The following is a 27,027-nucleotide window of genomic DNA, read 5'->3' as shown; positions in this document are numbered from 1 at the left end:
AGCCTCATCATCCTGCCATTTGACGGATGAGGAGTAAGTTGCCCAAGGGCCCAGTGGGTGGCAGAGCCGGGACTTACACCCCAGCCCGGCGGCTCGCTGGAGCCTCTTACATCCTGTGCCCTCTCTCAGGTCTTACGCTCGGGGAGTTAAGACCTGGAAGGGAAGACAGTTAATGAACAGGTCAGTGGGCCCATCAATCAAATACTTGGAGCAGTCAAGTCCTAGGAAGGAAATGAGTGGGGTGAGAGGGGCTGTTCAGGGAGGGGCCCGGCTCAGTGGAGGAGAAGGGGGCTCAGCAGGGCCCCTGCCCCTGCACCCCGGAACTTGCTGTGCCTGAGATTATCCAGCCTGATGTCACTCACCAAGAGACAGGCTCCCAGGCGGCCCTGTGACCAGAGCAGGGGGCATCATGCCTGTTTGACAGATGGAACCGAGAGCTGAGGGGCCACCAGTGTCTGTCCTTGGCCTCTCCCTGCTTCCACGGAATCCCTCCCACCGGGAACCTCTTTTTTTTTTTTTTTCTTCCATTTTGGTACGGCTTTATTTATGTAACAAAAAAACCCTCTGGATACATGCTATGCGCCAGGCCCTAAGAGCTCAGGATACCCAGCGATCCCCAGCTCTGTGTTCTTGTAGCTTCAGAGCTGGATCCCAGCTCTCTCTGGTAGAGAGCCTCCTCTCACCTGGCACCCTGAGGACCGTGGCTCCTCCTGCTTGCATTCTTTCTTAGTGACGTATAGTCGGTTTACAATGTTGTGTCAATTTCTGGTGTACGGCACAGTCGTTCAGTTATACATATGTGTATATATATCTATGCCTTTCCACATTCTTTTTCATTATATGCTACTATAAAGTATTGAATATAGTTTCCCGTGCTGTACAGTAGGACCTCGCTGTTTACCTATTTTATGTATAGTAGTTAGTATCTGCAAATCCCAAACTCTCACTTTATCCCTCCCCACTTCCCCCTCCTCCTCCCCATAATCATAAGTTTGTTTTCTATGTCCGTGAGTCTGTTTCTGTTTTGTAAATAAGTTCATTTGTGTCTCTTTATTTAGTTTTAGGTTTTTTTTTTTCAATGGAGATTGAACCCAGGACCTCATGCATATTAAGCTTGTGCTCTACCACTGAGCTATGCCCTCCCACCGTGTCATTTTTTTTAGATTCCACATATAAGTGAGAGCGTATGGTATTTTTCTATCTGGGATACTTCACTTTGTATGACAATCTCCAGGTCTATCCATATTGCTGCAAATCGCATTATTTTATTCTTTTTCATGGCTGAGTAGTATTCCATTGTGTATATACACCATATCTGCTTTATCCAGTCATCTGTTGATGGACATTTAGATCGCTTCCATGTCTTGGCTATTGTAAATAGTGCTGCTGTGAACACTGGGGTACATGTGTCTTTTCAAATTAGAGTTTCCTCTGGATATATGCCCAGGAGTGGGATTGCTGGATCATAGGGTAAGTCTATTTTTAGTTTTAAAAGGAATTTCCATACTGTTTTCCATAATGGCTGCACCAAACTACACTCCCACCAACACTGTAGGAGGCAGGAATTTCTTTTTGAGGAAAAACCTTCTCCTGTGTCTCTGAGAATGTATGTTTGGACCCTTGTTTGCGATAAGCTCTTTATATGGTCCTGTTGCTATTGGAAGCCAGCACGTTGATGCCACAGAGCGGCATTGTCCAATAGAACTTTTGGCAATGAAGGAAATGTTCTGTATCTGCTGTCCAATACGAGAGCCACTGGGCACATGTGGCTATTTAAATTTAAATTAATTGCATGGAAATAAATGTAAACACTGGGTTCCCAACCACACCAGCCACATTTCAAACACTTAGTAGTCACAAGTGGTTAGTGGCACAGTGCAGATGTAGAGTTCAAGTTTAGAGGCATTAGGTTGAACCATATAGCGGTCACACTTGGTAGAGTGTTGGCAACTATATATGGTACAACCTAGTAGAAGTGAAAGACCAGTTAGATCCATTCTTTTGTTACAGAGGGAAGAACAGAGCTGGGGGCCCCACCCTGCCAGATGAGAGCCCAGGTGGGACCAAAACCCAGGTTTCCTGACCCTCACGAGGCCTGTGTGTCTGTGAGCTCCGGGATTCTCAACTCGACACGATTGACAGTTGGGGCTGGGCAGTCCCCTGTAGTCAGGGTGCTGTCCTGTGCCCTGTAGGATGTCTAGCAATGTCCCTGGCCTCTCCCCACTAGACACCAGTAGCACACACTCCCTAAGCTGTGGCAAACGAAACCCCAGCATTGGGCCAGGATCCCTTGGTGGGGGCGGGGGAAAACAAAATCGCCCCTGGTTGAGAATCACAAATTTAGCTGAAAATAGTAACTAGTTTCCACTCTTCCCCCTCATTTTCAATTAGCCAAGGATGCGGTGGGGACCCAGAGATCCCTAGGGTCTGGTTCCCCACTCCGAAGAGATGGGGTGTCCCTGGGTGAAGGATGGCTGCCTCAGTTTGTAGGGAAAGTCTAATGTAAGCTTACAGCCCATTTTTCTCTTTTCAGCTTTACCAACGTCTGGGGCTTTTTAGGCAAACAACTGGCTTCAGCCCTACAGATAATTAAACCCATCTTTTTTCCCTCTCCCCGCCCCATCCCCTAAACCCTTTGGTCCATTCAATTCACAATGATAACATTGTTCGAGCAACACTGCACACATGTTGCCACCGAAGTGTTTAATCTTGTGGCACAGTAATTCTCTCTGCCCCACCCCCACACCACATCTGTGTGGCTGCAGCGCTTATGACAAAAAGCCTGGCTCACCAGCCCCCTTGCCACCGCACCCTGCATCTCGGGTCGCAGCCCCCTGGATCTAACAAGGAGGCAGTGTCTCCGAAGACCCTCTCGGAGCACCCGGCACTGGGACTCCAGGTGGTCTTGTTGGCAGCCAAAGCATTTGGTGGAAAGTTCGAGAGTTGAAGCGGCCGTTCAGGGGAGACAATGCTGCTTGTGTGCCCTCTGCCAGGCAGGGCCCCTCCCCCTGATGTAGGGGGCTGGCGAGGGATGATAGGGAGACGGTTAATGCTACACAATCTTTAAGCTGTCAGGCTTCTTCCAGGGTGACTCTGGCGCTGAGCAGGAGCAAAATTTATAAACCCGAGAGGGGACCTGAGTGGAATGCAGCGTCTTCACTATCTGAGTTTAGCTTTTAAAGAGATTAATGTTGTGACCACATCGTGTGTGCTGAGAGCTTGGTGTGTACTTCAGGGATGTCTTTATTTAATTGTCTCCATGGCTAAGAAGGTTGGCTAAGAGGGACAGAGTCTGGCAGAGGGGGGAAGACCATATGGGTGTTCAGACCACCTGCATGGATGTAGGCAAGTGACTTGACTCTCTCAGCCTCAGTGTTCTCATCTGTAAAATGGACACAATTCACGTGCTTACCTCTGAGTAGGGTTTTTTTCTTTGCATTCTTTTTTATTGACATAAAGTGAGTTTATAATGTGTCAATTTTTGGTGTACAGCATAATGTTTCAGTCATACATGAACATACATATATTTATTTTCATATTCATATTCATTATAGGTTACTACAAGATATTGAATATACTTCCCAGTAGAAACTTGTTGTTTATCTATTTTATATAAAGTAGTTAGTATCTATAAATTTTGAACTCCTGATTTATCTTCCCACCCCCCTGGTAACCATAAGTTTGTTCTCTATGTCTGTGAGTCTGTTTCTCTTTTGTAAATAAGTTTATTTGTGTCTCTTTTTTTTTTTTAGATTCCACATATAAGCGATATCATATGGCATTTTTCTTTCTGGCTTTCTTCATTTAGGATGACAATCTCCAGATCCATCCTTGTTGCTGCACATGGCATTATTCTGTTGTTTTTTTATGGCTGAGTGGTATTCCATTGTATAAATATACCACATCTTCTTTATCCAATCATCTGTCGATGGACATTTAGGTTGCTTCCACGTCTTGGCATTATAAATAGTGCTGCTGTGAACATTGGGGTACATATGTCTTTTTGAATCATATTTTTCTCCAGATATATGCCCAGGAGTGGGATTGCTGGATCATAGGGTAAGTCTAGTTTTAGTTTTTGAAGGAATCTCCATACTGTCCTGTGTAATGGCTACACCAATTTACATTCCCACCAAAAGTGTAGAAAGTTTCCCTTTTCTCCACACCCTCTCCAGCACGTATTATTTGTAGACTTCTTAATGATGGCCATTCTGACTGGTGTGAGGTGATACCTCACTGTGGTTCTGATTTGCATTTCTCTGATAATTAGTGATACTGAGCATCTTTTTGTGTGCCTATTGGCCTGGCTGGGGGCCAACAGGATGTGGTGTGTGTGTGACACAGGTGATGTGGCCTCCAGACCAGTGGGAGGGCATTTTTAATTGTGGCCCATCTACCTCACGTCATCCCTACCTACCATCAAAACAAAATATCAGGAAATAACAAGTGCTGGTGAGAGAATGTGGAGGAATCGGAACCCTTAGTGCTCGGGATGAGATTGTAAAATGGAGCAGCCTCTGTGGAAAACAGTACAATATGTCCTCAAAAAATTGAAAATAGAAATACCGACTGATCCAGGAATTCCATGTCTGAGCATACATCCAAACAGATTGGAAGCAGGATTTCAAAGAGATATTTGCAGACCCATACGCACAGCTTTATTCACGGTAGCCGAAAGGTGGAAGCAGCCAAGTGTTCACTGACAGATGACCAGATAAGCAAAATGTAGTGTATCCGTACAATGGAATAGTATTCAGCCCTGAAAACAAAAGACATTCTGACACCTGCTGCAACATAGATGATCCTTGAAGACATAATACACGTTGAAATAAGCCAGCCACCGAAGGATAAATGCTGTAATATTCCACTTACATGAGGTACACAGGGCAGTCAAATTCACAGAGACAGAAAGTAGAATGGTGGATGCCAGGGTCTGGGGTGGGTGCAGAACAGAGAGTTGTGTGTGATGGCGCCAGAGTTTCAGTTTTGCAAGATTAGAAGCATCTTGGAGATTGGTCACACAGCAACGTGAGTGGGTTAATACTGTCGAGCTGTGCACTTTAAAATGGTTAAGATGGTCAATTTTACATTATTTGTAAATAATTGAAAATTGAAAATAAAAATTAAAAAATGGTACCCATTACCCAGCTCAGGGGGTAGGTGGTGACAGAGCTGCAATCCAGCTGCTTTTCTCAGCATCTCTCCTGTCCCCAGACAGCAGCGGGCTCCCTCACCCAGAGCCGGGCATCAGGAAGTCCTCGTAGAACGAGTACTGTGGGGGCGAGAAGACGCTGGAATATTTTCTTGGCAGCATTTTTTTTTTTAAATCATTTTAGACGTTTATGCGATGTTCCTTTTCTCTGCGTTCAGGACTGTCTCCTCCCTTCCCCTGTGAGAGCAGCCTAGTGTATCAACGCTTGTGTTACTAAGAGAACGTTTTCCTGGTAGAGCAGTTGGTGTGCCTGTCAGTTTTCTAAAACTCCCGATTTATGGCGTGCCTTTTCATGTTCCTTAATCTTGCCATGTAAATCTTCCAGTGAATGAAGAGCCATTTCACATCCTGCAGGGCTGTAAATCGCCTAGTGACAGCAGGCTTGGTCACGTCAGCTCCGGTGAATTCTCCCTTGTGCCAGAATCTTCTGGATGAATTGTATCCCCGTAGGACAGAAAGGGGCCTGGGTTGAAAGTTTCAGAGTGAAATCGGGATGGAGGACGGATCCTGGGCCGTGGGACCCTAAGAGGTCAAGGGTCTTGGGAAACTCCATTCCAGTTTCTGGCTGTATTGTGGAGTTTGGTTGGTTCTGCTGGTTCTCGGAGACTTATTCTCATTAAGAGGGTTTGGGGGTCCATCCTCAGCCCAGAACTGCGGCTCCGTGGTCCAGTTTGAGCTCGGGGAAACCAGACTCTGAGTGAGGAGCAGACTTCTAATGCTGGACTTGCAGTTTTTACTCGGAAAGTGCCCCGTTGCTTATAAAATGTTTGGTCCCCTCTGCAAACTTTGTGGCAGCCTCGGGGACAGCGGGAGGACTGCATGGCCTGGAAAGTTAACTAAGCTTTTTCTAAAAACCATAATGTTTTGGAAGGAGCTGCTGGGCGATTAACTTGTTTACTCCCCGTTTACCAACTCCTCCTAGCTGGCCAGGAGAGCATCTCGAGGAGGACGTGAAGACAGCTTTGGAGGGGCCGACAGTCCACCCTCGACAAGGCAAATGTCTCTCATCTGCAACCGGCCACGGTCTTGCTCTCAAGTGTCTTTTCTGCGTGGCTGTCTCCACTGTGACAGCTTCCTGGGGGTCTCTGAGCAGCCGGTGACCCAATCCAGTGAATGGTCTCCCTTTCCCTTTATCTGAATCTGGCCGCCCCCTGGTCATGTTCTCTTGCCCGTCTCTGACCCTGCTCCCTCTGGTCCGGGTTCTTCCGGCGGCCGTGCTCTCCGTCTCCCGCGCGGCCCCCGGTGGTGCTCCGAGTCTGTGCTCATCTTTCTCATCGTAGGTGCGTTCTACCCACAAAACTACCCATAACCCGATTCAGCAGCTCCCAGCTGGACATTCCTGCCTGTGTTCCAGAGATTCTCTTTTCAATTGTCCAGTCAGATGTCCCACTTGAACTCCCCCCAGGTCACCTTGAGTTTAGTCTATGTGCATCTACACGTGTTTTCTTCCCTCAGACTTCAGCTGTGGTGTCTTCCTCCTGCGTCTGTATCCACCACCGGCATGCCTGCCCGCTAGCATCCCAAGCTGGCACTGGGCAGCCTTTCACAGTTTCCCTCTCTTCAAATGTTTGCCTTTGACCAATCTTTGACTTCTGTCCATTCCAGTCCTGCTTCAAGGGAGACGGGGGCATGAATGAAGGAAGCAGGTGCAGAAGGGGGAACACCCGGCAGGCACGGTGAGTCTAGTGGCAGGTGTTCGGATGGCGGTCACCTTTGGGGATTAGCAGGGGGCTGGTGTTTGGGAGGGAGCCCTGTGGGGATGTCTGTGGTGCTAGTAATGAATGGGCTGTGTCCTGCTCTGGGTGCATCGAGAAAGTTCATTGAACTTCGTGAACACTTAGGATCTATGTGCTTTACTGCATGTGTGTTATCCATAAAACAGTTGACTTAAAGGCTGGAAGGGAATTACATGAGAAGTGATATATTGAATCCAGTAGACTTTTGCAGCCCTACTAAGCGTCGGGCTGTGCTGGCACTGGAGGTTCATAATCTAGACAGTCATTGCCCCTGATCCCACAGAGCTCGGTCAGGGGGTCATCTTGTACTTGGAAATTATCCATGTCTGAAGAAAGTAACTTTCAGGGCAGAAGGTCACCTGGAGATACCCACTATTACCTGGGCGTGTTTCCTGCCCGTCCATGTCTGGGTGTGTGTGTAATTGGGCTCATGATTGTTTTGCTGCACTGCCGTGGTTGCACAGGATAGAAACTTGACTTTAATTAGCTTAAAGCAGACTTACTTGGAGGGTCTCCATGTGACTCGCAAATTAGAACTGAAACTCCAAACTTCAGGGTGGGTGGGGACTGCCAGACTAGGGTATCCAACCTAGAAGTCTTCCCTGATCAGCTCTGAGCTCTGTCCTCTCTGCCTGGAGTCTTCTTCCTCACCCACCGGCTTGCGCAGTGGTGGTGAGTGGCTGCCCAGAGCGCCACCTTACATCCTTAGAGTTCAAGGCGGAGAAAACAGGGCTCTTTCCCACCAGGTGCCAGTAACAATAAAAGAAATCCTGTGTTTGGCTCAGCTTGGAGCTTGTTCCCTCCCATCCCCCAACTCTGGACAAGGGGGTCATGGGATAGGATGTCATCTCCTTTGGGACCATTTGGCTTGACTGGAAGAGCCACCATGGGTAAACATGGCACCTACTGGTGACATCACCAGGGGCTGTGTCCCAGCACAAAAAGGTCCCCTAGGGAGGAGAAATACTGTATCTTCTGTATCTTTTCTCATGTGTATAAGAACGTACTGCACGCCTTTATCTTTGTGTAGTATTATGTATACACATAAGTATGTGCGTATTGGAGGGTACAGCCCCCTAATTTTTAGGGTCTTAAATACAGTTCCACAAAGCATGGTTCTGAATACCTTCACTTAGGTACTCTTTAAATTCCTGCTGCCCTTTGCAAGCTGCCTTTGGTTATCGTAATCGGCTCTTGCAGAGGACACTTAACTCAGTGAGGGGCACACCTGTACATTTCATGTGACTGTAAATGGGAGGAGGAAGCCCAGGTGCTGAGAGAGGCAGGACACTGCTGGGTGACGCCTGGGGATCAGGCTTGAGCTGTCTGTGGGGCAGAGGTCTTGCCTGACATGTCGGAGGGTCAGGAGAGCAGATATCCAGGTGGGTGCCTCCTGTTCCACCTGCCTCTGCCTTTATTGACACCCTCTAGCCCAGAACGTCCCCTCCCAGGGCCAGCTTTGGGGTTCTTAATTCAGGCTGCTGTGAAAGGACGACACTAGAGTTGGCTTTGGGGACAGTCACAGGGCTGGCTGGCTGTCAGGACGGTTTTTCCAGAATCTGTTTTCTTTGGACTTATCTTTTGGTCTTGGGGATTTGGGCCCTTTTAATCTTTTGAAGATGAAAGTCCTTTGTTAATGCCTGTGCGTTCTCTCAGTCAGTGGTGTTCTGGAATATAGAGGGGCAGTGGGAGAAAATGCTGGGTTCCTAGGCTCTGGGTTTCCCTAGGTAGCTCTTCTTGATGGGCACAGGGAGAGATCCACTCTAGACATTTAAAACTCGGGTCTTGGGTAATCTACTGTAATTTCACAACAAAGTGTAACAACATAATTTTCTGCTTTAGTGGTGGCTATTAAACCATCTTGACCCCTGAGACTGAAATGGTGTGAATTCCAGGGGTTTCCATATAAAATGGAAACCTTGGGAAGGTGAGATTTGGGACTTGGTTTGAACTTTGAATTAGTCACTGCTCTTTTTGTTTGTTTGTTTTATGACTTCTTTGATAAATTACAAGATTATATGGGTTTCAGGAAGAATAGAATAATGGCGTACGTAGTTCATGCCTCTCATTGCTCTAAAATAATTAATGAAAGAACTTCACTCGGAAAGCCATCCCAAAGAGCCTGCAAACGTTTGCAAGAAATTTAGTGACACACTTTATCCATTTATCTTTTTTTTTTTAAAAGAAACCTTCTAGCCCTGGCATCTTAACTGGCTTAGCAGTTAAGATACGTTTTATCTTACACGTTAAAAAAAAGTTACATATACACCTGCTGCGACAAACTATACATGTGATTATATATCAGTGTACCTGTGTTAACATCATGCTTACTCAAACATTTCTTTTCCGTTTGATCTACTGTAGTTTTTTCAAATAAAGTTATCATAGCGGAACTATGTAAATATCCACATGCACACTTAACTTCTTCTGCACTGTCACTCTAATAGCTCATTGTTTGGGAGGCCCTGTAATGATGACAGACACAAATTACTTTCCATTTGTCGGGCACTGTTGTAGGTGTTGCCTCCGTGACCTTCCCAACAACTCCATGAGGAAGGGCCAATGTGATCGTCCCTGGAGGAAGGGGACACACACAGGTTAAGTAACGTGGCCAAGACCACAAGGGGCACAGCTGAGATCTGAACTCGGGCCACCTGGCTCCAGGGAGTGGAGGGGTCAAGACTGTGGGTGTCGAAGCTCAGCCACTCACCTAACTTGTGACCTGGCCTCCCTGAGGCTCAGTTTCTTCGTGGGTAAAATGGGCTCAGTCCTGCCTCCCCCGGTGCATCACATGGTGGCGAGGGGTGCTCTCTGCGGGACCCGTCGGGAGCATGCACTCTGTAAAACACGCACTTGCACTTCTGGGTTCTTCAGCTATCTTCCCTTGCACATGGGGGCCCACATCCCCATTCTCTGCTCGGGTTGATGGCCGTGTTTGCCTGCAGGAGCCGTTGTGAGGTGTGGTCTGGCCCAGCTCTGGGAGCTGGGGGACCGAGGTTTGTTACGTCTTGCTCAGTCTCAGGCATCCTGCTTGACAGGCACAAAGCAACCTTCTTTCCCGAATGTCGAAGCATCGCACCCCAGGGGTTCTTTCTGGCCTTCGGGGCTTTGGCTCTGCTGGGCGACAATGGAAGATTTTGGAAAGGGAGGCTTCATCTGTGCCCCCTGTCAGCATGGGGGAGGGTGCCTTGGCTTATGCCCCGCGCTCTGATGTCCCACAGAGCTCCACGTAGGGGCGTGTTTCAGGGAGTGGCCGGAATGATGGGGGCGGAGGGTGAGGAGAGACAAGTAAGAGTTCACGGGGAAGGAGCCACAGGAAGGCGAGGTCCGCGAAGGCTGGAAGAGCCAGGTGTTGACTGCTGCTACCTGGAGGTCCAGCAAGATGGCGACTGTAGGATGCCCTTTCCATTTGGTTATGGGTGGTCTTTGGTGACCTTGGATCGGGTGGGATGGTGGGGCCGGGGGGCAGCTCAGTGAGTTCACTGCAAGCTCACCCATGGGGTGCTGGGGTGCCCACGCTGCCTGCTCACTGAGGGTGCAGGGATTCTCTCGAGGAGTTGTTGCCTCACCCCAGCCCCCACCCCTGGGTCCCGGGCATAAAAGCACTAGAGGAGGCCACGGGTGGTCCCCAGACTGTGCCCAGGTGCTTCACAGGACAGACTTGTCTTCTTCCACCGCTCCTCCTGGCACACTCCTAGTGCGACACTGAACACACACAACTCACTTCTGGGTGCCCGGGTGTTCAGAGCTCCAAATGGGAAACTACCCAAATGCCCATGCCCTGTGGAATGGATCTGGGAGCTATGTAATCAAACAAGGAATATTATACAGCAGTGAGGATGGATGGACGTCCCCAGCCGCACAGGTGAAGCACAAAAATGCTGCTGCCTGGAAGAAGCCCGGCACGAAAGAACAGACACTGGATTTCCCCTGCTCATCATGCTCAAAACCAAGCAAAACTAAGCTCTGGTTGGAGACGTTGGGGGAGATGCAGAGGGCGCAAGTGATGTTCTTTCTTGATCTGGGAGAAGGTTCAGTGGGTGGGTTCACTGTGACAATTCACTGAGCTGCAGGCACATGGTTGGGGGCATACTGCACGTACGTTGCCATCAGTGACAAGGTTCTGCAGACAAGCAGAGGGACTCTCCTTGCTGAGCCTTGTGTTGGCGGGGATCTGGGTCTGAGTCCCAGCTCTCTGACCCTGGGCAGGCCGCCCCACACCCCTTGGGTCTCAGGTGCATCCCTTCCCAGCGTAGCATTGTGCTTACCTCCAAGGGTGACGCGAGGGTTTAATGAGCCAGAAGGGTGACCAAGGACTGGCCTGGGGCATTTCCAGAGTGACAGAGACCCCTCACCCTGGGGTCCCTCCTGAGGCTCACTTGACCCCCAGTGGGCATCACTTGGTAGAGGCCACCATGATAGACTCCTCCATCCTCATCTTTTCCATAAATCAAAGTGAAGGACCAGTGATGTCCCCAACACCAATCTTTGCCATCCAGTTCAGCCTTTCTCATAAATCGAGTCAGAAGAGAAGTGTCCCACGTGGGTACAAAGGGCATGTGTGTGAGGAGGACAGTGCAATCCAGGGAGACAGTGGAACGGTTTCTGGAGGGTCCCTGGCCTTGAGGACTTCACCTGCCTCTTCTGCCCAGTGGATAATCCTTCGAGGCCCCTGCCCTCACCTCCAATATCTTTTGGAACTATTATTAAAGCTTGAAACAGATTTTGGGTTTAAAAGGGCCTTTGGGCTGCCAGTGCTGTGAACCCCTTTCCCCAAAGGCATGCCCGTCCTGCGTGTACCCGTGGCAGCCCTAACCCAGCCTGAGAGCTTCCAGGGCTCAGAAAGCTGGAGTGCACTGGCCATGTTTCTCCTCTCTTCTGGCCAAGGTGGTTCCACTCTCTCTCCCTGTCTCCCTGGCCCCCCAGCCGTGAGGCAGGAGGTAGAGATGGGGCTGTGTCTCCCTAGGGATGAAAGTTATCTGCAGATGCTGCCAGCCCACCTGAGCGTGGCCATTCTGCATCTGTGCAGCCTTTGATGACGCTCGCCCTCATCGCTGCTCCGTTTTGGTCCAAAGGGTGCATGATCCTTGGGAACCATGGCTCACTCCCAGAGACACTGTCTTTGGACTTATATCCACCTTGGTGTCTATCATCTGTGAAATGGGTGTAATATCTTAGCGTAGTATCACTGCCAGTGTAAGAGAGAAGGGCTGCATCCCTTTGCCTTATTTTGTCCTGAAGTCATTTTCCAGCTCCCTTCCCCCACAAGACACTGCCGTTCACCTCTTTCTCTGCTTATAGTCTAAAGCTGTGCTTGTAAACCCTGGCTGCTATTAGAAACATCTGGGGTGCTTTAAAAAGTACAAGTTTCTGGGCCCCCTCCACAAAGATACTGATTCATTTGGTTCCGTGAGGGGTGAGAGCAGCGGGGTGCTGGACCCCACTGTGTGCCAGCCTGCCCACCTCCGTCCTCAGTGACCTCACTTTGGTAGCTTGAAAGCTGCCAAGATGGAAATTGGCAGACACTGCACATCGGGTCCCAGAGAGCCCGTTATCAAACATTTACCAGCCCACCACGGAGCCAGGACATCAGTATTTCCTTCAGAGCTCCCACGGTGATTTTCACATGCAGCCGGGGCTGAGCACCGCTGGCCCGAGGTGCCCCAGGATGTGCACAGTGAGGGTTCCGTTTACCAGTTCAGCTCACAGCTGTCCAGCCCTACCAGCGGTTGAACAATTTGTGGGAATTAGATCTCTTAACTCTCACAGCAACCCATGCAGGAGGACTTATTCCCATTTTTCAGACGAGGAGATTGAGGTCCAGATAGCTTACCTGGTTCCTTGTCCAGGCCCACTCAGCTAGGTGGTGGCTGAGCCTGGATTTGAGCCCAGGCCTGAGCCCCTGGAACCCAGGCTTGTCCAGGGCCTCTGGGATGACTTGGTCAGCGCCCCGCCCTCCCCACAGGCTGATGCAGACTCGTTGCTCTGGGGCTGTGACCCTTAGGTCTGCGGCAGGTCGCTGGCAACGGGCACGTCTCTATCTTAGCCAAGATGCTTGGACTCTGAGCTGGGAGAGGGCCTCCCAGTTACTAATGAGCCCTCGGCGCTGATGCGTGCTTTCTTCCCTCCCCAGTGGAGCACGACAAAGAGTTCTTCCATCCGCGCTACCACCACCGGGAGTTCCGGTTTGACCTTTCCAAGATCCCAGAAGGGGAAGCCGTGACTGCCGCCGAATTTCGGATCTACAAGGACTACATCCGGGAACACTTCCACAACGAGACGTTCCGGATCAGCGTTTACCAGGTGCTGCAGGAGCACCTGGGCAGGTGGGTGCTGTGCTGGTGCTGGGGAGGGGTCCTGAGCCTCCTGAGCCACCAGGAGATGGAAGCTGGAGGGTGGGGCCAGGTTGGGGCAGGGGGAGTCACGGCTGCTTCCTCCAGGGAGCACCAACCGTGTGCCAGGCCCTGGACTCAGTACCTTTTCTCAGGATGGTGTATGACGTTATAAAGCTGTCACCATCAGCAGATGGAGTTGGGAACAGGGGACGGCCAGGGGGGCCTGGGGGCGTGTAGCCCCCTGTGCACTTGGGGGTGGTCTGGGTCGGCATGTGTTTAGGAGGGTGAGGAAGAGGAAGGAATCTTTTTGACCGTCTACCCCTCTCATTCATCCCTGAAACCCAGCACATGATGTCTGGCAACCAATGAGAGTGGCCACTAGTAATAAGACGTTAGGATAAGAATCCCCAAACCAAAAATAAACAGCACAGAATTCTTAGCCTTCCAAGAATCTTGAGGTCAGGAACCAAAAGCTTGTGTAATAAGACTTTTAATTTCTTAAGTTTAGACCCTTTAGTTTAGTTTTAAAGTCCTCTGAGAGGTAAGAAGGCTAAGAATGAGCTGGAACATCTGCATGTCATCTAACAAGGACATTCTGCAGCCCCGAGGTGGATGCGACCAAGGTGGTACTACCCAGAGGGTGGGTTTTTGAACATCTTGGGCTGCCGTATTTTTAACCCTCCCCCCATGCCATTCCTCGAAATTAATGGAAGAAGGGTGGTGTGGGTGCCCCTTTCTGATGGGCAGTCCAAGCACCTTCAGCTGGAAAGGGGACCTATTAGCACATCCAGGGACATGGGGACTGTCAGCACCTCGTTTGGCAAGCACTGTCTCTTTGGGGTCATCTTAAATACTAAGAAAACCAAACTTTTCTTGAGTGTTTCCCGTGTTTTGCCTTCGTTAGCTGCCTCTGCCCCCAGTTTCTTGCCTTTTTTCAAATCAGCAAAAACACCTGTGTGTTTAACTATTTTCACAAATGGTGTCTCATCACATAGTCTCTCCTGCATCCACTTGTGTCACAAAACCTTGACCATCTTTCCATGTCACTTCACAGGGGGCATCCTCGTCCTCTTAATCACCACACGTCTCCCGTCACGCAGGCTATGCTATTAAGTGTTTAACCCGTTTCCTGCGTGCACACGGTGGGCCCTCAACTTTTCCAAATTACAGACCGTGCCGGTGGGGGCAGGTAGCAGTTGTGCACACCTATTCGTTGGATATAGTTCTAGAAATAGAACTTTGGGGTCAAAGGGCGCACACATCAGTAACTCTGGTAGATTTTGCTCAGCTGCTTTTGGAGGTGATGTCAGTTTGTACTCCCACCAGCCGCACAGAGGAGGCCTGGCTCCCCAAGTGTTCCCCAGCACGGGCTCTTGTCAGACTGTCTTGGTGTTTGTCCGTCTGTCTGGTGGGTGACAAATGGCATCTCTGTGTGGGTTAAATTTGCATGTTAGAGCCCCCACTTGAACGCACTGCCCTGTACTGCTCCCCTGCTAGAGGGGATGGCAGAGCCTCCCGGAGGGCTGGTACCAGGGAAGGAGTGTGGGTGTGGCTTGGGGGAGGCAGCAGTCTGCCGGCAGGCATCCTTGGCAGTCTCCTCCAAATCTTGCTAAAGGCACTAGGTGCCCCACTTAACCCTGGCGGGCTGGGCCCTGGTCCAGGCTGTTAACAAGAAGCATTGAGTTCATTCTCAGGGCTGACATATGTTTGCTCTGTCCTCTGACAGATCCCCCGGGACTCTTGAACAAGAGCGTGTGTTTGACTTTTCTCGTGAAGGCTGACTCACTGGAGGCGAGGCAGGTGCCCAGAGGCACGTCCTCAGTAGCACTCGGTCGGCCTGCTTGTGCAAACGCCGAGCCCAGCTCACACCCCGGGCCTCCTAGCAAGCTCCCCACACCTGCCTCAGACCGCCATCGGGAGGTTTAACCTCAGGAATGTCGCTGCCCCAAGTGGGTTTGGCTGAGCAGGACGGGAAGGGTTAGCTGATGTCATGGTGTCGCTCTTCGCTGAAGTTCTCCACCCAGGAATGAGTCCCCCTCCCTGGCCGGTGGTCTTTGGGGTCAGCTCGGATGCTGCTGATGCGGGCCCTCCTTCCTGTAAATGGAAGCTTGCTTTTAGGCTTGGAGCATCCTTGGGTGCTGCTTTTGATGCGAGGGGCACCCCACCCATGTTCCCACACCTGCTGTGTGCACCACCCTACTCCAGGGGCAGGGGAGAGCAGCAGAGACTCAGTGATGAGTGTGCTGGGCACCTCTTCGGGTGGTGGGAGAGTAAGGAGGCCACTGCACTTGGAGAGAGCCGAGTGAGCCCAGCGATTCTGAGCACCTCTGTGCCTGGCGCTGGCCTCAGAACTATGGGATAAACCAGCCCCGTCACGGGGCAGCGACCTAGTCTAAACTTCGTTGAGGGATGTCCTAGGGGCTCCCCTCTCAGGGCAACCACACGCTGGATGGCTTGAAACAACAGAAACATAGCTTCTCATGGTACTGGAGACCAGAAGTCTGAAATTAAGGTGTCAGTGGGCCACTCTGCCTCTGAAGTCCACAGGGGAGGGTCCTTCCTGCCTCTTCCAGCTTCTGCTGGTGGCTGTGGACTGCCTGCATTCCTGGCTCACAGCTGCGTGGCTCCCACGTCTGCCTCCGTTGTCACACGGCTCTGCCTTCTCGTGGCGTCTCCGCAGTGCGCCTCTCCCCTCTTCTGATCAGGAGACCGGTCATCTTGGATTAGGGGCCGCCCTGCTCAGGCGTGACTTCACTGCTTAACTCATTACATCCTGAAAGACCTTAATTACTAATTCAGAGGTAGGGCTCAAGCACATCTTTTTAGGAGATGCAATCAACCCATAACAAGGTGAAGAAGTCAGGCAATCAGCAAGTTAGCAACTCAGTAGAGCCACTGGCCTGATAAGGTGGTTGGTGGTCATTGACGGCCTGTTGAGCTGGGGACATTTGAACGTCTAGAAGGATCCGAAATGGGATGGGGGAGAGCGTCTCAGGGGAACTACAATGGCCACCATCCTGAGGTGCGGATGAGCACAGGTCGTAGGAAGGACAGAAGGGAGCCATTGGTGCAGAGTTGGGTGAGCCCCTTGGCCCTCTCTTGGATGAAACACGAGTCTTTGGCCCCCCAGCGGCTGCCGGCAGCTCCTCGTCTCTGCCTGTGTCAACCTGCTGACTTCGTGGGCACCTGGTTCCGTCACAGCTTGAAGGGGCCACCTCCTCGACCCTGCTTTAGATCCACGCGGTGGATCTAGTGGCCCTGGGAGTGGGGAAGGCCTGAGTCACTGTGGTTGGAAGAGGGACCGGTGGGGCAGCTGTCAGCAGCTCTGTGGCTAGCATGGCAGGCTGCCCCGATGAGCAGCGTGGCCACAGACCATCGCTGAGGATGCTCAGCCCAGCGTTGGGTTCCCGCCTCAGGGGGCTTTGGGCTTTGCTGGGAGACTGAGTCCCTCAAATGTTTGAGCACCCGCTGTGGGCTGTGCAGTGGTGGAAATGATACGACCCCAGTCCCTGCCCTTGGGGAGGTGACAGTCAAGCAGAGGAGGCGACCTAGGATGACGTGGCAGGTGCAAAGCAGAAGGTAGAGCCGGGAGTGGAACGAGAGGCAGTGGGAGGGGACGGAGGGGCTGCTTGCTTCAGATGTCTAAACTTCCTTTCTATACTTGAAACTGGGAAGCAGGGCCCTCATTCTGCAAAAGTTAACATTTTTTTCCAAAAAATTATTGATTTTTTTTTTCTGGGTGGGTTGTTTTGTTTTTGGATCCAGAAGCGAATGATCCTATTGTGTAATTCCCCAGGATAACTTAGCTATTAGTGGAGTGTGGATTCGAATCCCAACGCTACGTACCAGTGTGGCCTTGGGAAGTAGTAACCCCTCAGAGCCTCAGTTTCCTCCCCTGTACAATGGGAATAATAGCTGATCAACCTCCCAGGGTTGTGGTGAGGATAAAGGGAGTTAACATGGTTACTTAAAGCATAGCAAGCGCTCAGTAAAGGTTTACCAGACATTAGTGTCATCGCCATCACTGTCACCATCACCACCACCCTCACCATCGTCATCCTCGTCGCCAGGAATGCAGAGGCCTCCTTAGGAGAATGGAGAGCTCCAGGTTCGGGCTGCGGTACTGTCTTTGCCCCCTTTGCTAAAGTCCTTAATTATGCCGTCTCTGACGGGGATGGAGGAGCTTGCTTCAAGCTGGAGCGCTCGTTTGTATTTCCCCAGCCTGTGCCACACGTGTTCTTCGAGCTGAAGGCCCTTGTCTGATCTGATCACTGAGGAGTCCTGAGCCTGCCCCCACCGTCCTGCTGGGTGGCCGCCTGCTCCCCCTGCGAAGGGAGCCGTGGCCTCCCTGAGGCCGACCGCCCAGCCATGCGGAGCGCAGAGCTGGGACACCTGGCTCTCCGGCGAGCCCCGGCCTGAGCTCCAGGAAAGCCCTGGGGGTGCTGCGGATTAGCCGGCTTCGGGGCGGCCTCAGCGCCTCTCTCCCTGTGGCGGCCACTTTCCACGGAGTCCTCTTGATCTCTCGGAATCCAGATTAAATTCCGATAATGAGCCTAGCTGGAGGCCTTCCACAGCCCTCGGGCTGCGCTTGCAGCAGGCCCCAAACAGCCGCAGAGGCGTGCCGGGGCCGCCCTGGGCGGTCGTGGGGTGGGTGGGTGCCAAGAGGCAGGTCTGGGGATGGTGACCTTGGCTCCAGTGGCCTTGCTGGGAGTTGGGGGTGAGGGGCTCGGGGATTGGAGTCTTACCCTCCTTCTCTGAATCCAGGGCCTGGGGCTGACCTGCTGAGGCTTGGCTTCCAGAAACTGGTCCCACTTCTGCCCCAGTGGCTCAAACTCTGGTTCCAGCTCAAGATGAGGGTGTTGGGTGGGGGTCCTGCAAGCTAAAGGGTTTTATTCGAGGAACTGAGATTGGGCAACTTCCAGCCCCACCCTTCCCCTTCCTTCTCGAAGATCTGAGCTTCCCTCCCCACAAGTGCTGCCGCACCTGGAGGGGACACAGCTGCTCAGTGAGACACCCTGGGGGCCGCAGGCCAGCCAGGCCAGCGGGACCCGCTTGTGGGCAGTCGCTGCCGAGGTTGGGATGAAGTTGGCCGCTGGATGAAAAATGTCCCTTGGTCTGTCTCAGGGACTTTGGCTGCCAGGAGGTTGACCTCAGAGTGGTCTCTGGGGCCAAGATTGGATCAGCTGCAGCCTGAGTCACTCTGAGGAAGAGAGAATGTCCCCGGGATGGACCAGAGGAGGGGGCAGCGGGGCTGCTCGCCAGTTCCCTCCAGCCCAAGGCAGCTCGCGGCACTGAGGGCGGAGGCAAGCGCTGAGCCTGTGCTGCCCAGGTTGGGGCGCCGAAACCCACAGCCCCACCAGCACCACACCCCCAGCCCTGTGCAGGGCTCCCAGCTCCCCGCGTGGAGGAGGTGCATCGGTCTCCTGAGCCAGTGCCCCCAACCATCCAGGAATACACACCTGCCGCAGCTCTTCCCTCCTCTCCAGAAGGAAGCTTCATCCAGAGCTTCCCTGGCCTGAGCCCAGGGGCATCCTTGCCCTTTAACAGCTCAGCCTAGTGACACAACTCCCCCACTATCAGGTGAAAACGCAGGCTCTGGGTCAGGCAGGCTTGCTGGGATGCAGCCGGAGCTTCTGTGTTGCTGACAAACTCCCAGAGGATGCCATGCACAGAAGCGAGTGGGAAGGTGCCCGGTGTCGAGGATGTCTTACTGGGAGAGCGTCTGTGGTCCCTGTGCCCGAGGGGTGGCCCCAGGGTGGCGGGTCATTGGACCCTTCCTAAGTCTTTGCCATCCCCACCCCCTGCTCGAGGCTTCTCATCATTTGGTGCACGCTTCACTTTCATTTTGTGCCTTGGAATTGATCCTGTAAAGATTTGATATCCCCATTTTATAGGTGTGGAAACTGGCTCAGAGAGGGGAAGTAACCTACCTGAGATCACACAGCTCAAATGTGGCAGAGGTGGGACTCGAACTCTGGTCTCTTAGATTCCAGGGCTCATGTTCTTGGCCATAGCAACACCCTGGTACTTCTTGCTTGTACAGATTTCCTCCACTGCAGGAACCAGGCTCAAACAGGGCGAGTGTGAGTCCCCAGCTGAGGTCCTCGCCCTTGGCTGTGATTAGAATCACCTGGGGCTCTTTTCCAACTGTGGGTACATCAGAATCGGGGCTGGGGCTGGCCTTTTTAAAACTCCCAGGTGGTTCCCTGCGGAGCCAGGGCTGAGAACTGGTGGCCGGGATCTCTCCTCTCTTACCTGTGGGCTGTCTTAACGTGCCCGAGAGGCAAGGGGAGAGGTGTCTTCTGGTCCAGGCCCCCAGGTTCCTTTTGGCTTGGTCTCTCAAAGAAGACTGTTTTCTCCCACAGGATTGAACCCAAAGTGTGGTCCAGGCCCTGACTGGCAGTCTCAGCAGCACAGGGAAGGGGCTGGCTGAGAGTGGAGATCCTGTTGAGCTCTGGTTCTGGAGGCTTCTGGAAGCTTCCAGAGCCTTCTTGCTGCCTACGTGCCTGGTTCCACATCTCCTGGCTTTAACCTCTCACCACTACACCTCAGCCCCAGGGTGTGAGCTCTGGTTTTGAGTGGCTTTCTCAGGAGTTGCTGGTTCAGCTCCCTAGAGGGCAAGGAGGGAGCACTGACTTTCCGGCACAGCCGGAACGTTTTGGAAGGTCAGAGGAGAGTGGCTTGGTCAAGGTGACTTCTCCTGGCTGCCTCCCTCCAGGACCCCCTTCAAATCCCAGCACGGAGTGGCTTCAGAAGGACACAGGAGCTCTTGAGGTCCACTTGTGTGTCCAAAGGGATCACTCTGAAAAAGCCTGCCTCCAGCGGCCCCTGCTGAGCCGGTGGCCAGCTGCTGCGTCCAGCTGGGGTCGAGTGGCCGAAGCGCAGTCAGCCTGCCCTGCTCGGCAGCCCGGCACCAAATGTCCACTGGTCTCCTGTCCCGTGAGTGAAGGCCACTGTGAGCCTTGGTGGTTTTTAAAATCTCTATGCCTTCTATTTCCTTCCTTACTTCATCCCCAAACTGACTTTACAGGGAAGACGTGGGTGGTGCTCAGGGAACCAGTGGTGGCAAATCCTATTCGTCGAGTGCTTGTGAGTTGCACGTACTCTCTTAGTTCTCAAGATAAGCTTGAGAAGTCTCTGTTCTCCCGTCTGGTGCATGAGGTCACTGGGACACAGAGAGGCCAAGTGATCCTCCCCAGGTCACACAGTGGAGGTGGAGTTCAAAACCAGCTATTAAGTAAAATTAGGGGTGCCAAGGCCCCACCCCCAGAATTCTGATGTAACTGGTCCTGGTATCGCCTTGGCACTAGTGTTTTTTTTTTAAAGTCCCCAGAGTGGACTTGCTCCCTATTCTGTCCTGCCCCTTTGGGGATCTGAGGGCCCTTGCAGAGTCACTTCATCCGTTCAAGGAAAGTGGAGACTCCTGTCCTGCTGGAAGCACGTGGGGTGTGGACAGTGCTAGTGAGGGCCGGTGTGAGTGGATGGCAGCCTAGATGCCTTTCTGGGAAAGGAGGTGACAGATGATGCTAAGCTGCCCTCTTCCCGTCACTCCACGTGGACTTAACGCGTAATGGCCATGAAGGTCAAGGTCCCGTGAGGCGGCCCCCTTGCAGACCTGCCCTGTAGGAGAGGGCTGCTCCTTTTCCTCTCACCCGTTTGGCCAGTGCCTTTTGAATTCACGATGTGATCATGCTCCTGTTTGGGTAACATCTCTCTGAACTGAGAGAATAACTGGCTGCCTTCGCTGACAGTGACCATGACAATGCTGATTGTTCTGAGCACAGACTACGCAGCGCTCTGTCCTTCCCCTCACAGCCCCCCGAGGGAGGTACCATCGTCCACCCCACTTTACAGACAAGGAAACTGAGGCACGATAGCAGGGCAGGGACTGAGGAAAGGAAGTTTGCCTCCCTCCCCAGTCACATCTGGTTTTCCTCCCTCGCTGGAGGGTACACGTTTCCCTTTGCCTTCGCGGCAACCCTAGGAATCCAGTAATGGGAGGCGAGGATATCTTCTGCACCAGGGAACTGAGGCAGAGAAGGTGGAAGGCCTGCCCCTCTTGCCCCAGTGATGCTGTGTAGACAGTTGGTAAAGACCAGGGGCTTCAGAGGTGACTGGATTCACCTTCTACTCCACCACTTGGGAGCTGCATGAACTTGCGTGGGTCTTGGACCCTCGTGAGCCTCATCAGGCCTCGGCAAAGCTCAGTGGGAGCTGCGGTGACCATGGTGGTGGCCGGGGCAGGGGTGGGCGCTCCAGGAGGGCAGGCGTTTGGTCTGTTCTGCTCACTGTCGTATCCTTTGTACCTGGAACCTGGCATATAGCAGGTGCTCAGCAAAACACATGTGCACAAGTGGCTGAAGAACAATCTGACGTTCCAGCCATGGGCCTTTTGAGCTGGCAGACACGGCTGTGTCTCGCACGGGGGAGTTTCAGCACCACGCGCGGTGGCCAGCTCGAGGACGTGGGAAACAGGTACCTGCTGGCCCTCCTCTCACACCCAAGCATCTCCAGTCTTGGGCCCATTCATCCTAGCGAATCTTCCAATGTGTTCTCTCTTCCAGAGCTGAAACCCGAGAGCGCCTCGTTTACAACCTTTCTTCAGCATCTGAGCCCAATTTCCAAAAAGTGAAAATTGCCCGTAATTATAATACTTTCCGATCTTGGGAAGTTTCCCTGTCACGATTATAATTATATTATTTCGAGCTTGTGTGCCAGTGGATACCCAAGAGTGGATTGGTTCTCATCTGCAAATAGGGGACATGTCAGCATGTGTGCCGAGGCCCCAGGTTCCCTACGCTGGAGCGAATTTGGGGAAGAATGGGCTTTAGTGTCGGGGGCTGGCTGGATGACTCGATCCCGGCACTTTAATTCCAAAAGCGCTTCATACTTGGACCTCGGCTCGTCTATAGGAGTCTGTTTTTCCAAATGCATTAACATCTGTGTTTCATATCAGGGCCTGTAATTGCTTTAGCCTTTTTGGCAGGAGACAGAGAGAATTAATATTTTTCAGTTTGGGCACGAGCGGTCATCTGTAGCTGGGGAGAAAAGTGCCCGCTCAGATGTGAACTCAGAAAGGATGGGAAATACAGGCTCACCAGAAAGATCATGTTTTAAAGGAGTCAACTGCAGTTAAGGAGGCTCTTGGCTACTTCAAGTTCAGGTTCAAGTCAGCATCTGGGCAAATGCTCAAGGTTCTTCCAAACACTGGTCCTTCCTTTGTCTTCCCGTTGCTAGCCTCCGTCAGCACCATTTTCTTCTTTTTCCTCCACAATGTCCATGGCTTTGCATTTTGTCACTCTAAGAATGGAGGAAGGAAAGCTGACATCTGGCCTGCAGTCCAGCATGCGTGCCACCATGTCCCCTCGGGGACCCAAGGCAGGCATGGCTAATGGATCACAGCGCTCCTCCCTGCCTAATCTGCGCTTGGCCTGAATCCTCAGTACAGCTCCACTAAGTGAGGCAGCCACAGCTCACTGAGTGACTATGCCATCGAGTGAAGGCTGCTGGTCACTGATCTCAGGTCTGGTTTCCCTGAAGCCAAACCCTGAGAGGAGGACTGTGTGTGAAAGTGAATGCTGAGAAAATGTTTCCAGAAAAGGCAGGAGTGTGGGGAAGTGTGCCTGCAGCCAGGCGGCCAGGCTGGTACCGCACAGAGTCCCACGGAAGGTGACTTTGGCTCCCTCCTCCGGCAGGGACTTCTGGCGGTGGTGGTGCGCCCCTCACCCCAGCCAGTGGTCAAGGAGCTGAGGCTCTGGTACCTCCGCAGCCATCAGGACTGCTTCCGGCAGGTTTTCCACCCTCAGCACTGCTGACAGTAGGGGCTGCCCTGCAGGTGGGTTTAGGGTGTTTAGGTGTTTGACTGCCTCCTTGGCCTCCACTCGTGAGATGACACTGCCAAGGCATGACAACCTAAAGTATCTACAGATACTGTCACACGTCTCCTATGGGAACCCAACGGCCCCTGGTGGCGAAGCACTGGCGGGAAGGGGCACTTCCTCTCTGGATGCTCACAGGGGAAGGGGGTACTGGCGCCTGGGAGGAAAAGCCCCCCGGAGCCGAGGAGCCCAGGTGGGAGGGCCTGAGATGCTGCACTTCTGGACAAGCCTGAGCCAGGCTTGGAGCGAGGGTGCCTCCCCATCCCTGTCTTCTGCCTTCCCTTGGTCTCGCTCACTGCTGTCCACCCGCTAAGCACTGCTCAGCTCCCGCCGTGCACCTACTCGCAGGCTTCCATCGGCCCCGTGGTCCGGGTGGGAAGGCCCAGCCCGAGCTGTTGTCAGAACCACCTGGGACCCCTTTTAAAGGGAGAAGCACAGATTTCCATGTCCAACCCCAACTGATCTGATGTCGGGGCTAGAAGTCTCAGTGTTCTGCTTTTTTTTTTTTTTTTAAGATTTTTTAGAGCATTTCAGGTTCACAGTAAAATTGAAAGGAGATATTTCCCCTTCACCCCCAACGCTGCTCCCACACATGCACAGCACCCCCCATTATCCACATCCCCACCAGATGGGACCTTTGTTATCATTCATGAACCTTCATTGACACGTCATTATCACCCAAAGTCCCTAGTTTACATCAGGGGTCACTCTTGCTGCTGCACATTCTGTGGCTCTGGGCAAATGCGTATGACATGTGTCCACCATCACAGTATCCGTACGTAGAGTGTTTTCCCTGCCCTAAAAATCCTCTGTGCTCTGTCTGTTCATCCTTCCCCTCCCCTCAACCCCTGGCAACTACTGATCTTACTTGTCGCTATAATTTTGCCTTTTCCAGAATACCATATAGCTGGAATCATACAGTATGTAGCTATTATTATTAATTGTCAACAACGAGCTCCTAGGACTGGTCGCCTCATTTGTGAGACCCAGTGCAAAATGAAAATGCAGGACTACGTGTTAAAAATGCACGGCCGGGGGAGTGGGTGTGGCTTGGGGGTGGGGCACATGCTTAGCATGCGCGAGATCCTGGGTCCAATCCCTAGTACTTCCATTTAAAAAAAACAAAAAATGTAACTTTATTTAAGAAAATACATTAAGGATCATAAGGCAGCGACTGCAGAGCATTAAACCAAGCATGGAGTCCTATGGGTGGGCCTGGGTGACTGCACAGGTCATATGCCCGCGAGGCTGGCCCTGAGAGCGCCCTGGGTACAGGGACTGTTGATGTCTCTGTGTGTCTGGATGCTTCTCGTCTGTACCTCGCAAGTCCAGCGCTTTTGTCCAGGGCTGCACACCTTCTACAGTCCAGCTCCAGCCTCACTTCCAGCTGCCTCCTTGTACACACACACACACACACACACACACACACACACACACACACAACCTGTGATGTAGCCGGCTTGGCTCTCGCACACCCCCTGTCCTCTGGAGATACCTTGTTTTCTGGCCTCTGCTGCCCCAGCCCATCTCCCTTCCTCGTCTCTCCAGCCTTCTTGCTCTAGTTTAATCCCTCCACCACCAGAAACCAGATTTTAGAAAAATACAATGGACTTTTTATTACCAGATCTTATTTTTTAAAACAGGTCTAGACTCCCGGAAACATGGAGTAGATGGCGCAGAGAGCTCCCCTGCGCGCTGTGCCCGGGGCCCCTGTTAACCTCTCACATGAGCGGGGTGCAGCTGCCGTCATTAGTGAGCCCACGTGGCTGTGTTACTGTTATGAACTGAAGTCAGTCATGTGCCCAGCCTTCCCTGTTTCACACCCGGTGCCCTGCTGCTCCAGGACCCCATCCAGGGCACGCGTGACATGCAGTCGTCCTGTCTCCTCCTGCCCGTGAGTTTTCTTAGATGCGTTTCTGACAACTGTGATGCCGTCCAGCTGTTGGCAGAGCGTTTATGCTTCATCCTCTCCCACTGCTGCTCAGTCTGTCTCAACCCTGCCCTTTTTAAAAGCCAGCTCAAATCCCACATCCCGTGCTGTGGTCTCGCTGTCCTCTGAGCCTGGACGCAGGTGGTCAAGATTACTAGGTCCTCAGCCTGGGACGTTCTGTGACCTTGGGGGCTTCTGACCATCATGCCCCTGGGACTTAGCACCGAGCCTACGGTTTGGCTTCTTGAGTGAAAACTAGATTGTGAGAACCTTTTAAGGGGTAGGGTTTTTTAAATTTTTGGTTCTTCCTCAGGGCCTAGGTAGGGGCTCCTGAAAGATGATACTTGGGTCCAGAAGCAGACTTCTCATCTCCCGTCGATGGTGTGGGGTGAGGGATTTGGGCTCAACCTTTGGCTCCAGGGTCAGGCCCGTAGGCCGGGGGAGTGGAGGAGGGAGGCGGGGTGGTTTGTGAGTCGGGTTTGCAGGGAGGACTAAGAGTTAGAACGAGGAGAGAAACCTGCCATTGTCAAGGGAAAGGAAATGGGAATTCTGCCTGGAAAGCATTTTCCGTCAGAGTCCAGCTTCGTCCGGCATCACACGTGCAGGGCTCGGGGTGCATCTCTGGGGCCCTGAATTCCTAGGAGAAGAATCTGTGAGGCCCTTGGTCTCGATTCCTGAGCCGTAAGAGGGACCGCTGGCCTCCACTTCATCGCTGGGTCTGCTCTCGCAGGCCCTATCTCCCGAGGCCATCGTGGGCGGGGTCCCTGCAATTGCTCCTCCAGCCCACGTCTGGCTGCCGGGGTGGGCAGCTCCTGCCTGTTGGCCTCACCAGCTGTGACTTTCGACAGGGCCTCTGTCCCTTCTTCCTGCGATGGCGGCTGGCTGGAGCCGCAGACCAGATGCTTCTGCTCAGCACCAGCCTGTCCTGCCCAGGGCTTTCTCTGACCCAAGGAGCGTGTGTCCCCCACTGCGGAGTCGAGGTCCTGGGAGCAGCCCTCCGTTGCAGGTGGGCAGGGCCAGGTGGCTATGTACCCCAGCATCCTCACGCCCCAGGAAGCACCACTCTGAGCTGTGTTCATGCAGCACCCAGGGGTCCCAGTGGATATGAGCCCCAGATGCCCACAGCTCCCTGTTTTGTTCTCTTTCCATCCCTGCCCCGCTTCCCACACTCCCAACCCAAGTGGTTCCTGGGGTCACTTCTCAGACGAACCACTTGCATTCAAATCCTTGACTCAGGATCTGTTCCTGGGGGGCCTCAAAATATGACAGAGGCCAAGAGTGTCCACCTGGTAGGGCTGTGAGGTTCAGTGGCGTCAGGTGCGTATGCCTCCTGGCACAGCAGGTGTGTCCTCAGCCTCCCTTCTTCCTGGCCACCACTCGTTGGTTTAAGGATCCGCGGTCTCAGACATCCCCTCCCGCCTCTGCATCCAGTTGTTCTCATCTGGCCTTTGTTTTTGAAAACCTTGAACGTGGAACGTGGTCCTCACGACACTTGCTTCTGTCTGCAGACTCCACTGCTAAGTTCATTTCCTTTCTCCCTTGTCTGCCTGCTTGGCTTAACTTTTCTGCGTCTGGGTTTGGAATCTTTAAAAAGTCTGTGGTTCTTTTTAAAAAAAAAAAAAAAAAGGCAGGAGACCCAGCAGGAAAGCTGTGTTTGTGTTGGTGTGTTTATTCCGTTGAGTACGCGTGAAAGAGGCTGAATTTACCTCGTGCTATTTTGGTCCAGAGCTGGAGGCCGGAGGAAATGGGGCAACCGGGGAAAGTCTCGAAAGATGAGTGTCCCATCCTGGATGTCTCACCCGCCCCCCTCCGTGGTGCCAGCCACAGGCAGCTGCCCAGCCGCGTGGGATTTCCCAGGCCGTCTCAGAAGCCCCGCAGGGCCCCCCACAGGCCTGGTGGTTCTGGGAGTGGGGGCCAGGGGTCTTTATGGTTCCCC

At 52.6% G+C, this 27,027-nt stretch overlaps 1 protein-coding gene across 2 annotated transcripts in view; it reads left to right on the top strand.

Annotated features, from left to right (window-relative positions):
• BMP7 (bone morphogenetic protein 7) overlaps nucleotides 1-27,027 on the top strand; it is an 87,381-nt gene that overhangs the window by 19,306 nt on the left and 41,048 nt on the right. For both annotated transcript variants that reach the window (XM_006186158.3, XM_032461424.1), the window contains exon 2: nucleotides 13,082-13,274. In XM_006186158.3, coding sequence (XP_006186220.2) covers nucleotides 13,082-13,274 — 193 coding nt within the window. The remainder of the gene's footprint in view (nucleotides 1-13,081; nucleotides 13,275-27,027) is intronic.

The sequence above is a fragment of the Camelus ferus genome, chromosome 19 (assembly GCF_009834535.1).
Source record: "Camelus ferus isolate YT-003-E chromosome 19, BCGSAC_Cfer_1.0, whole genome shotgun sequence".
Classification (NCBI taxonomy): domain Eukaryota; kingdom Metazoa; phylum Chordata; class Mammalia; order Artiodactyla; family Camelidae; genus Camelus; species Camelus ferus.
The sequence above is the reverse complement of the archived record's forward strand: the minus strand, read 5'-3'. Positions and strand labels throughout refer to the sequence as shown.